We start from the raw sequence: 13,397 nt of genomic DNA on the forward strand, positions 1-13,397 counted from the left end.
CTCCCCAATCCCAACCGAAACACTCCCCAATCCCAACCGAAACACCCCCCAATCCCAACCGAAACACTCCCCAATACCAACCGAAACACTCCCCAATACCAACCGAAACACTCCCCAACCCCAACCGAAACACTCCCCAACCCCAATCGAAACAATCCCCAATACCAACCGAAAAAATCCCCAATCCCAACCGAAACACTCCCCAATCCCAACCGAAACACTCCCCAACCCCAACCGAAACACTCCCCAACCCCAATCGAAACAATCCCCAATACCAAGCGAAACAATCCCCAATCCCAATCGAAACAATCCCCAATACCAACCGAAACACTCCCCAATCCCAACCGAAACACTCCCCAACCCCAACCGAAACACTCCCCAACCCCAACTGAAACAATCCCCAATCCCAACCGAAACAATCCCCAATCCCAACCGAAACACTCCCCAATCCCAACCGAAACAATCCCCAATCCCAACCGAAACACTCCCCAATCCCAACCGAAACAATCCCCAAACCCAACCAAAACACTCCCCAATCCCAACCGAAACAATCCCCAATCCCAACCGAAACAATCCCCAATCCCAACCGAAACACTCCCCAATCCCAACCGAAACTCTCCCCAATCCCAACCGAAACATTCCCCAATCCCAACCGAAACACTCCCCAATCCCAACCGAAACACTCCCCAATCCCAACCGAAACAATCCCCAATCCCAACCGAAACAATCCCCAATACCAAGCGAAACAATCCCCAATCCCAATCGAAACAATCCCCAATACCAACCGAAACACTCCCCAATCCCAACCGAAACACTCCCCAACCCCAACCGAAACACTCCCCAACCCCAACTGAAACAATCCCCAATCCCAACCGAAACAATCCCCAATCCCAACCGAAACACTCCCCAATCCCAACCGAAACAATCCCCAATCCCAACCGAAACACTCCCCAATCCCAACCGAAACAATCCCCAAACCCAACCAAAACACTCCCCAATCCCAACCGAAACAATCCCCAATCCCAACCGAAACAATCCCCAATCCCAACCGAAACACTCCCCAATCCCAACCGAAACTCTCCCCAATCCCAACCGAAACATTCCCCAATCCCAACCGAAACACTCCCCAATCCCAACCGAAACACTCCCCAATCCCAACCGAAACAATCCCCAATCCCAACCGAAACAATCCCCAATCCCAACCGAAACACTCCCCAATACCAACCGAAACTCTCCCCAACCCCAAACAAAACACTCCCTAACCTTCCCCCCAGTCCTCCCTACCCTTTTTAATTGGAACAATCTGTCAACTGGCACAGAATTTATTCCCTTCAACATCTTATAAACCTCGATCAGTTCACCACTAAGCCTTTGCTTCTCCCTAGAGTAGAGTTCCAACTCTTTACGTCTATGTTTATAACCAAGATGGTTTACATTGGGAATTAGTCTCGTATTCCTCCTCCACACCCTTTCCAAAGCTTCACTATCAGTCAACAGGTGAGGAATACCAACTGGGCACCCTTTTCCAAGTGAGATCTGACCAAGGTCTTGAGCAAGTTTAGAATAGTGTGCTTCGTTGTATAACCTGTTGTCCTGATTGTATCCCAACACCCTATTCATTCTAACTATCTCTTCATGGCATTGCCCAGCTTTGCCTCAAAGACAGAAGATCATTGGCTGTGGAGGAACAGGGCAGATCCTGAAGCTGAAGTAATTGTCGGAAAGGTTTTCTGATGGACAGGCTAACAGAACTTTACCTAGATGTCAGAATCAATGAAGAGATGCTGGAGATGGGCAGGAACTGAGAGTCACTGTCAGGGATTGAAAAAACAGAGGGCAGGATTTTCAACTCAGCGGGCGGGTGGGATCGGTGGTCCCAGGAGTGGCCGGGGAATGGACAGCCAACCGGGATCAGCCCCCGACCGGGATTTCACGCTGCCTGGCCAAGTAACGGCCAGTCAGTGTGAAGCGTGCGCTGAAATGCTCAGCGCTGCCGTGGTGGGGGTGGGAGGAGGGCAGGCGTAGGTGTTAAGCGTGGGCAAACTCTGAATGAAAGTTCCCTGAGGGCAGAGAGCTGCGGGGAAGGGATCTGAAGACTTTAAAACCAGTAAATAAAGTTTTTAAAATCCGGAAAAATATTGTCCCTGCATCACAATCAGTCACCTGAACATATACATGATATAAATTCTGTCCATACATTTTAATTTTTAAAAATTTAATAATGTGAACCTTATCCCGCCCTTGGATGAGGTTTCATGAAAAATGCGAAGTCTGTCTGGCCAATTCACCCGCCCGCCCACCGTAAGGTCGGGCAGACCACGAAAAATCAGAGACAATGACAACTTTAATGACCTTAATTGGCCTCTTAATTTTCGGCGGGCACGCTTTCAACTTTTGCACGCGCCCAATGACTGGAATATGGTGCGAGTGCGGAATGAAGTCAGGGCGCTCGCCTGATGTCACCCCGTGCTGATCAGGTCAGGAGCAGGCCAGCGTGCCAACCTAAAAACTCTGCCCAGAAAATCTAAAGACCAGAGACAGGAAAGATCCCACTGACCCCGGCAGTGCTGCTATCTCATTGTTTCACCGTTTCACCGTCATTCCATTTCTCTTACTGCCCAGTTTCCGATGGTGTTTTGGAGAGGGTTGGTTTTGGAGTGTTAAGCAAGGCTTCTGCCCACCGGTAGTCACCATGGTGACCCTGTTGGAGTTTGTGGGTGGGGGTGCGGAGGGGGAGGTGGGGTCAGTGGATGGGCAGCTCATTAGCATAATGCTCAGGCTTCTGCTAAAACCTCAGGGATGCTTCACCCGTTGATGGGGAGACTTGACCAGGTTCCCCCTGCCCCTGTCCCAGCAGCTGTTTTGTGAGTTGTCTGGACAGAGGACTCCAATCGCCAGGGGGATACGGAAAGAAGGTGTCAGGTGGTCTTTGAGGGCTCAGGTCTCAAGGCCGACAAGTGAACTTTGTGGGGTATAATAACCCTCTTCTCACTCAGTGTACCCCCCTGCACTGCCGCTCCGATAGCCAGTTAGAGCTCAGCAGCAGGAATATGTGGATCAAGGAGCGGTGGCCTCTCTCCCGGTCTACAACACCGGGATCGGGGTGTCCCGCCTCCAATTCGGTTTCTGGGAAAGGGGTTACAGGGAGCACATGGAAACTCTCCAAGGATAGAGGATAAGTCAACAATCAAGACAAGTGTATTTGAAATGGGCTGTGATTTTTACCCTTGGGGAATCAGCCTCTTCCACCACACTCGACACATCCCTGATGTCATGTGACTGTTTTTGTCATTTCCAGGGTCCCCCAGGTATCCGGGGCCTCCCAGGAACCGATGGCCCACTAGGAACGAAGGTAATTTGCATGAATTTCCATTGCTGATCATTAAATGGAATTGGGAATAATGTCAACTTGTGCTCGTTATTTATTTCAAACTTGTTGTCCTGGGTCAAGGGTCATCCGTCAACCAACATCAGCCAATCACATTATCTGGTCATATATCTGAATTGCTGTTTTGTGGGATCTTCCTGTGTGAAAATTGACTGCCAAGTTTCCTGCACTCTGACAGTGACTACGTATTTGGCTGTGAAGTGTCTTGGGACATCCTGAGGCCCTGAAAGGCGCTATATAAATGCAAAAAATTTTTTCTCTCTTTCCGTGCTATCTGTGACAGAATCATTGCCAAGATTCACACGCCAGTCTGTCCTCATTCCCTTGATGGACTCTCTTTTAAATGGCAAGGTTTCCTCGCTAGTTTCGAGACCCCAATGTCGGCGCTAAATGGGGTTCCTGAACCCACACTTGCCGGGAGCCATACTGGCCTCTTAATTGGCCACCCCCGAGTTCACCGTCTGCGAGTGACAGGATGTCGATTTAGCCGGCCCATTCAGAGGGGCTGACTGCTCTGAAGCCTCACCAGCCCCATCTGGAGGGTGGACGCTGCTGAGGCAGGTCAATGAATGGACCTCAAACTGTTAGTGCTCCTGGAGGTGGTCAGTATAATTCAAACATATGGGGTTTGGCCAAAGGCAGGAGGACCCAAGGAGCAGAAGGACACCTCCGCCATTCCCCGCCCCTCCCGCCTCCCTCTGGGGGCAGTGCTCGGGTGGGGGATGGGAGCTGGTTCTCCCCATCGATGCAGCCCCTTCAATGGGGTAAGGTGTTTCTGGCTGCAGGGCCCCTCCCAGAGTGTCAGTGGGGGAGACTGTCCCCATGTCGGCCTCCTAATGTAGCAGAGAGTGGGGGGGGCATGGGGTTCACTCCATCACTGGGAAAATGCCAGTGGCCCAATTGGCAGCTCACCTCCTCACAGTGGGCAACCAATTTGCATCCAGTCCCTCCACTGGGAAATTTTCCCAACAATGGGAATGCTGTCCGGATGTGGCATCCGTCTATTTACCTCGCCACACATTCCCCTGCCTGCTCCCAGCCCACCACCCCAGGGCTGGGAAAATCCTGCCCCATTTCTTTATTTCTTTTTTCCACTCTCTATTCCTTCCTCTCCCTTCCTTGCCCCCTCTCTTCTCCACCTCTCTTTTCTGCCACCTCTCTTTCCCCCTCTGCCTCGGTCGCTCTCTATCTCTCCCTCACTATCCCTGCCTGACACTCTCTGTCGTCACTGGGATTGAGCTGGACTCAATCTGGTTTGGAGTTTGCAGGGAAATGATCCCTGTCTCCGAAGGAAGTTGGAGGATTTGGAGAAGTAAGTCCACGGGCCACACAGTGATAATAACAGTGAGGTGGGGGCACATATTCACCATCCCCCAGTCGGCACTGGTGGATAATCTAGTCAGAGTTTACATAGCCCACACACCCGGCTCATTTTTAACATTTTGCAGAAGGATTCTGTAATAATCGCAGGTCTCATGTTTACAAATTTACATTGGGCCCCCGTGTCTAACAGGCAGCCAACAGGGAGACCTAACAACAGCGAGGACCATCAGGGTGGCAGCGATGCTATGGGCACAGATCGGGCATGGGACCCTGGGGTCAGAAATTGGAAAACTTTCCACCCATTTTAATCCCAAGAAATAGACACAATGTAAATTGATTCCCCTGATGCCAGTCCCCCAACCCCCATCCCCTTGTTTCGTGGTTTCACTCCACAATTCTATATGAATTGAAGAGGGTTGTGGTTGTTGGAGGTCAGTCACCTGAGCTCCAGGACATCACTGCAGGAGTTCCTCAGGGTAGTGTCCTCGGCCCAACCATCTTCAGCTGCTTCATCAATGACCTTCCTTCCAACATAAGGTCAGAAGTGGAGATGTTCACTGATGGTTGCACAATGTTCAGCACCATTCACAACTCCTGATACTGAAGCAGTCCATGTCCAAATGCAGCAAGTCCTGGACAATATCCAGGCTTGGGCTGACAAGTGGCAAGTAACATTCACACCACACAAGTGTCAGACAATGGCCATCTCCAACAAGAGAGAATCTAACCAACGCCCCTTGGCATTCAATGACATTTCCATCACTGAATCCCCCACTATCAACATCCTGGGGGTTACCATTGACCAGAAACTGAACTGGACTAGCCATATAAATACTGTGGCTACAAGAGCAGGTAAGAGGCTGGGAATCCTGCAGCGAGTAATTCATCTCCTGTCCACCATCTACAAGGCACAAGTCAGGAGTGTGATGAAATACTCCCCACTTGCCTGGATGAGTGCAGCTCCCACAACGCTCAAGAAACTCAACATCCAGGACAAAGCAGCCCCACTTGATTGGCACCCCATCCACAAACATTCACTCCCTCCACCACCGATGCGCAGTAGCAGCAGTATGTACCATCTACAAAATGCACTGCAGGAATTCACCAAGGCTCTTTAGGCAGCATCTTCCAAACCCACAATCACTACCACTAGAAGGACAAGGGCAGCAGACACATGGGAACACCACCACCTGGAAGTTCCCCTCCAAGTCACTCACCATCCTGACTTGGAAATATATCACCGTTCCTTCACTGTCGCTGGGTCAAAATCCTGGAACTCCCTCCCTAACAGCACTGTGGGTGTACCTACACCACATGGACTGCAGCGGTTCAAGAAGGCAGCTCACTACCACCTTCTCAAGGGCAACTAGGGATGGGCAATAAATACTGGCCCAGCCAGCGACACCCACATCCCATGAATGAATTTTTAAAAACGAAAGGCTCAAACATGGAACAGCAGGAATTTGGACATTGACCCACAGAAGCTGAGCTTGTGTTTAATTATTTCTAATCCCAGACTCACTCTGGTTTTCCTTTTTAAATGTTGTTGTGCTTTGACAGAAGCTGTTCCAAAGCACGTTTCAGCCATATTTCACCTTTCTTTCCCAGTAAGTTAGACACCTGAAGTTAGTATCAGTTAAACTCTTGGGTTGGTTCATTTGCTCAGCTTAATAACTGTTTGGATCAAAATTTTGTATTTCCATTTCCTAACTGTCTGAACACTCATCCATGTTCTTCACCTGAACCCTTGAGAATGAAGATTGCCACACATCTGGTGACTGCTGTCTCACAGCTAGGTCAGGCAGCCATTGTAAACGCCTAGTTTAGATCAAACGCCTGGCTCCACCTACCCTGCCTTCAATTCCAATAAATAAAAACAGCAAAATGCTGGGAAAGCTCAGCAGGTCTGGCACCATCAGTGGAGAGAGAAACAGAGTTAACGTTTCGAGTCTGTCTGACTCTTTTTCAGAGCTGGAGATTCCAGATTACCGGCATCCGCAGTATTTTGCTTTTATCTTCCATCCCAATCCTTGCCTTGTGCGATGCAGAATGGAGGGTGAGAGTTAACATGCACCCTCTCCTTCCTCCACACCAGAATCACAGCTCAATGTGAGCTGGGAATTGTATGATTAGAGACAGTGCAGATTGGAAGCAGGCCATTCAGCCCATCAGCCTTGCTCTTCAACCACTGCTATCATCGCTCATGCCACTTCTAAGCCCCATTGTGAGCAGAGGGTTTGGTAGATTTTGTTGGGCTAACTGGAGCAGGAGATGAGTAACTAGCCACATTCATCACCAGGGAAAAGATCTGCCAGAGCAGATTAACTGAATCAGACATTCCTCATTCCACTAGTTCCAATTGAATGCAGGCAGGTGTGTTCTACAATGAAAGAGCGATTCACTCCAACAATCTCCCATCTGGGTGTGAAGAGGGATATTAACCCCATTCTCCTAATATTCTTGGTTCTCGTGTGATGACAATGTTGAACAAGATGGAGTGCAATATGAAATTCTAACAATCTTCCTGGTGTCTTGTCCTCCTCCCACAGGGTGACCGAGGTGACCAGGGCCTCCCTGGCCAGACCATCGCTTACAGCGGATCCATCCCCAAAGGTGCGTCTACTTTCCTCATGTAAAGAAGGAAGCTACAAATTACCAGGGGGTGAGATCAGTTTCTCAGAAGCAGCACAAACTGAGCAACAGCAAATCAGCCTTAGCTTATACATTGGCAAAGAGGTGCAAGAGGAGGCTATTCAGCCCCTCGATACTGTTCTATCATTCTATTAGATCATGGCTGATCTGAGTGAATCATAACCCCGTTTACCCTCCTTAGCTCCATACCCCTCAATCCCCTTACCCAACAAAAACCTATCCGTCTTGGATGGTCCAATTAGCTCCCAGTGCCCACAGGGGGAGAAAGTTCCAAATTTCCACTCTCCTTTGTGTTGGGAAGAATTGCTTCTTGACCTCACTTACAAATGTGCCCATTTCAAAACACTGTTTGTGTAGAGAGGAAACCTTTACTCCCAATGAAGTGAACTTTGATCTTCTGTGCAGCATGTCCGGGGTGAACTCTGAACCCCATTTGGGTGGTTGAGGGTAAGAAGCTGTAATTAGTGCGTGATGTGGTCTGTGATCCTGGTCCCTTCAAAGGACACATCACACGGGAAGCACATAGACCTCAGGCTAACATCTATCAATCGGGTTTATTAAATAATAAGTTAAACAGAAGCAATATCTAGATAACACAGCAGACTTTACGAGATTGTAACACTTCATATTGTCACCAAAAGCAATCAAAATAACAATGTTTGCAGTTCTCTACACTAGTTTGAACAGTGTATATCCTCAATCAAACAGCTTATGGGGAAGGACACTCCTTCCATCCTCTCCATCCAGTGATAGTTCATACGAACAATGAACTGGAACAATCTGCCCAGCCCAGTTGAAGAACTGACTCTGAGCTGTCAATCAGAAATAGCCTTTTTAAAGCCAACAGAACATCCTGTCCCAGGTCAGTTACTAGGGCAGGGCCCCCAGACAGACTGTGTGCCTTGTAACGAGGGTCCCGCATGTTATCACTGGTGAGGGTCCACCATGGGCGTTCGGTGCTGTAGATATCGGAAAATACTGGGACTGTAAGAAGTCAGAGTGTTGATCCTAAGTAGCCACATGACAAAGGTCCACAGCAAACAGAAGCGGCTACATTTCACCCTCGCCGCCTGGGCAGTGATCTGGATTGAATGAGACAGTTTGCCTGATTTCCAATTGCAGTATAATGAGAATCGAGGTGGGGGAACGGGGTGGTGCTGGTGTCGAGTGTTTTACATCAGTTCAATTTCCACCCCTGGGCTGAAGGGGATATTCTATCCATTACCTTTCTTAGTAACTGCAGACTTTCCTTCCTATCTTAAGGTCCAAAGGGATGGAAAGGCCTAGAAGGAGAGCGTGGACCTCGAGGGGATGTGGGGCCCGATGGCATTCGGGGTCGCCCTGGTCCTCCTGGTGACACAGCCCACTTCCCAGGTACATTCAGAGATGCCTAACTGTCAACTGTCCCAAGTGTGCGAATGTGAAAAAGCCCCTCCGTTAATCAGGTTAAGATTTTGGGTTGGATCTGACACTTCTTCTGAACTGAAGGCAAGTAGAAATGTGATAGGTTTGTGGGGAGGCGGAGGAAGAACAAAATGGAAGATCTGGGATAGGTTAGAGGGCAGGAGAGATTAAACGATAAAGATGTCATGGAACAAAAGGCAAAATGAGTGGTAATGGTTGTAGTAAAGAACAGCGCCGCGGGTGTACCTACACCACAGGGACTGCAGCGGTTCAAGAAGGCGGCTCACCACCACCTTCTCAAAGGGCAATTAGGGATGGGCAATAAATGCTGAGCCCGGCCAGCGATACCCACATCCCATGAGTGAATAAAGAAAAAGAAACAAAACATTTGTCCAGAGTGAGTGTGAATAGCAGAATAATGAACAGCTCTGCCAAAAGCAACAACACAAAAAACAGGATTCAGATCGGCACATGGCAAAAAAAAAACAGAATCAAAACAGGGGACAGAGTTTATGGTCTGAAGTTGTTGAACTCAGTGTTAGGACCGGAAGGCTGTAAAGTGCCTAATGGGAAGATGAGGGGCTGTTCCTCCAGCTTGTGTTGAGCTCCACAGGAACACCCTGACTTGGTCCCTCTCACAGACACAAGTGCTAACAGCGGAATATTTTTACATTTTCTACAGGTGACCTGGGGCTTTTTCGTTTGATTCAAAATTAAACTTTCCATGAAGTCAAATGTATTAAAAGTGGAGTGGGAGAAGCTAAATAAGATTTTTGAACTTTATAGAAGACAAGGTTTTCGGCTAAGTTTTGAGAAATGATAATCAGGGAAAATAATCAACAGGCACTTGGAGAGGTTTGAGTTAATGAAGGATAACCAACATGGATTTGTAAAAGGCAGATCATGACTGACTAATCTCATTGAATTTTTTGATGAAGTAACAGAGAAGATTATTGAAGGGAATGCAGTGGATGTTGTCTATATGGATTTTATGAAAGCGTTTGACATAGTGCCACATGAAAGGCTGGAGAACAAAATTGAGGCTCATGGGATAGCAAGGTCAGGATCAAATTAGATTTTAAAAATTGGCTTAAGGGCAGAAAGCAGTCAGTTGTGGTAAATGGTTATTTTTCAGACTGGAGGGTGATAGATGGGAATGATTCCTAAGGGCCAGTGCTACAACCACCACTTTTCATATATGACTTGAAAAACAGAGTAAAATTTCAAAATTTGCCAATGATAACAAACTTGGAGGAGTGGCAGAGTGAGGATGATGTGAATCACCTGGAACAGGATATAGATAGGTTAGCCAAAAGGGCAGGCAAGTGGTGGATGGAATTTAATACAGAGAAGTTAGATGTGATGTATTTTGGAAGAAGGGATAAGGAGAGGCAATATTGATCCACAGTTCTAAAGAGTGCAAGGATACAGAGACCTGGGAGCTTGTGCATCAATCCTTGAAGGTAGCAGGACATATTGAGACAGTGGGTTAACAAAGCAAATGGGATCTTGGGGTTTCTAAATAGAGATATTTAGTACAAAAGTAGGGAACCCTTATCAAGCCTCAATTAGAGCATTGTGTCCAGTTCTGGCCACCACACTTTAGGAAGGATGTGAGGGTCCTAGAGAGGGTACTGAGGAGATTTACCAGAATGGTTCCAGGGATGGGGGGATTTTAGTTACAAGGTTAGGTTGGAAAACCCTGGGACTGTTCTCCTTGGAGGAAAGGAGATTAATGGGAGATTTGATTGTGGCCGACAAGATGGTGACAGGTTTGGATAAGGTAGACAAAGTAAATCTGTTCCAATTGGCTGATGCTACAAGGACCAGGGGGACACAAATTGAAGGTTTTGGGAAAGAGACACGGGGGATGTGAGGAAGAACGTTTTTACGCAGTGAGTGGTAACGACCTGGAACTCACTGTCCACGAAGGTAATGCAAACAGAGATGATCAATGATTTTAAAAGGAAATTGGATGGGTTCTTGAAGGAAATAAACCTTCAGGGCAGCAGGGATAGGGCAGGGGAGCGGGGTTGATTGGATTGCTCTCTAGGGAGCCAGCATGGACTCAGTGGGCCTCCTACTGTGCTGTAAATGGCTCCAAAGCAACAAGTGCAATATCAGTACACACTTTTTGCACACTGTGACTTATGTTCACTCCACACAACCACTCGCACACTCACACAATCACACACACAATCACTCGCACACCCACACAATCATGCGCACACCCACACAACCACTCGCACACTCACACAATCACACACACAATCACTCGCACACCCACACAATCACTCACACACTCACACAATCACACACACAATCACTCGCACACTCACACAATCACACACACAATCACTCGCACACCCACACAATCATGCGCACACCCACACAATCACTCGCACACTCACACAATCACACACACAATCACTCGCACACTCACACAATCACACACACAATCACTCGCACACACACAATCACTCGCACACCCACACAATCACTCGCACACTCACACAATCACACACACAATCACTCGCACACACACACAATCACTCGCACACTCACACAATCACTCGCACACTCACACAATCATGCGCACACTCACACAATCACTCACACATTCATACAATCACACACACTCATGCGATCAGTCACACACTCACAATCACTCGCACACACAATTGCACATTCACACACGATCATACGCACACTCACTGGTACAACCACATGCACACTCATAAATCACACATACACATAATCACACACACACTCACTCACACACTCACACAATCACATGCACACTCATGCACTCACTTGTACACTCACGCACTCACTCACACACTCGCATGCTCACTTGCACACTGATGCACTCACTTGAACCCAGACACTCACTTGAACACTCACACACTTACAGGCACACTCACAATTATAGGCACACACATAAGCACACGCACACTCACTTGTACAATCAAATGCACATGTGCACATTCACTCACTCACAATCATGTGCACACTCATGCGCTCACTTGTACACTCACGCACTCACTCGCACACTTGCACACTCACACAATCACATGCACACTTGCATTCATTTGAACACTCACGCACTCACTCACAATCACATGCACACACATAATCGCTCACACATTCAGGTATAAAAATGGCAAGTGTGGGTTGTGAGGAGAAATTAACAAGAAGTCAACATTATTCAGGAGGCCAGAAAGATGGGGAAATGGAAATAAACAATGGAATTCAAGAGTGAGAAACAACAAACATCTAACTATTCATGATCGTGTTTTGCTGTTCACAGGCTTCTCAGGAACACAGGGTTTACCAGGGGTGACAGGACCCAAAGGATATAAAGGTGACCTGGGCCTTTCAGCTCTCCAACCGGGATTCCCAGGATTTCCAGGAATACCAGGACCACCAGGCTCACCCGGCCCTCCCGGGCCTGCAGGTTCCACAGGTCGGTTACCATCCCGGTTACCACGGTGTTGAGTGTTTAAAACAAAAGCTAAAACCCTTCATCTTACAAATGTAAATCTGTTTTCTGGATTTACCCCCACAGAGATATTTGGAGATCCAGGACAGCGAGGACAGAGAGGATACCCGGGTCCGAGGGGGCGATCAGGAGATAAAGGTAAGGGCAGTGTTAAATACCCTGGGGTCAGCACAAACACAGGGTCAGGGCACGGGGTCAGGGCATGGGGTCAGGACACAGGGTCAGGACAGACACGGGGTCAGGACACAGGGTCAGAACATGGGGTCAGGACACGGGGTCAGGACATGGGGTCAGGACAAACACGGGGTCAGGACACGGGGTCAGGACAGACACGGGGTCAGGGCACGGGGTCAGGACAGACACGGGGTCAGGACACAGGGTCAGGACAGACACGGGGTCAGGGCACGGGGTCAGGACAGACACGGGGTCAGGGCACGGGGTCAGGGCATGGGGTCAGGACACAGGGTCAGGACAGACACGGGGTCAGGACACGGGGTCAGAACATGGGGTCAGGACAAACACGGGGTCAGGACACGGGGTCAGGACAGACACGGGGTCAGGACACAGGGTCAGGACAGACACGGGGTCAGGACACGGGGTCAGGACACGGGGTCAGGACAAACACGGGGTCAGGACACGGGGTCAGGACACGGGGTCAGGACACGGGGTCAGGACAAACACGGGGTCAGGACACGGGGTCAGGACACGGGGTCAGGACAAACACGGGGTCAGGACACGGGGTCAGGACAGACACGGGGTCAGGACAGACACCGGATCAGGACAGACACGGGATCAGGACAGACACGGGATCAGGACAGACACGGGATCAGGACAGACACGGGATCAGGACAGACACGGGATCAGGACAGACACGGGATCAGGACAGACACGGGATCAGGACAGACACGGGATCAGGACAGACACGGGGTCAGGACACGGGGTCAGGACAGACACGGGGTCAGGACAGACACGGGGTCAGGACAGACACGGGGTCAGGACAGACACCGGATCAGGACAGACACCGGATCAGGACAGACACGGGGTCAGGACAGACACGGGGTCAGGACAGACACGGGGTCAGGACAGACACGGGGTCAGGACAGACACCGGATCAGGACAGACACCGGA

At 49.2% G+C, this 13,397-nt stretch overlaps 1 protein-coding gene across 1 annotated transcript in view; it reads left to right on the plus strand.

Annotated features, from left to right (window-relative positions):
• The window catches only part of LOC144683063 (uncharacterized), a 184,582-nt gene that overhangs the window by 112,812 nt on the left and 58,373 nt on the right, over positions 1-13,397 (plus strand). The window contains exons 16-20 of the mRNA XM_078546077.1: positions 3,299-3,352; positions 7,261-7,324; positions 8,627-8,737; positions 12,078-12,233; positions 12,336-12,407. Coding sequence (XP_078402203.1) covers positions 3,299-3,352; positions 7,261-7,324; positions 8,627-8,737; positions 12,078-12,233; positions 12,336-12,407 — 457 coding nt within the window. The remainder of the gene's footprint in view (positions 1-3,298; positions 3,353-7,260; positions 7,325-8,626; positions 8,738-12,077; positions 12,234-12,335; positions 12,408-13,397) is intronic.

Source organism: Cetorhinus maximus, chromosome 7 (assembly GCF_964194155.1).
Source record: "Cetorhinus maximus chromosome 7, sCetMax3.hap1.1, whole genome shotgun sequence".
Lineage (NCBI taxonomy): Eukaryota > Metazoa > Chordata > Chondrichthyes > Lamniformes > Cetorhinidae > Cetorhinus > Cetorhinus maximus.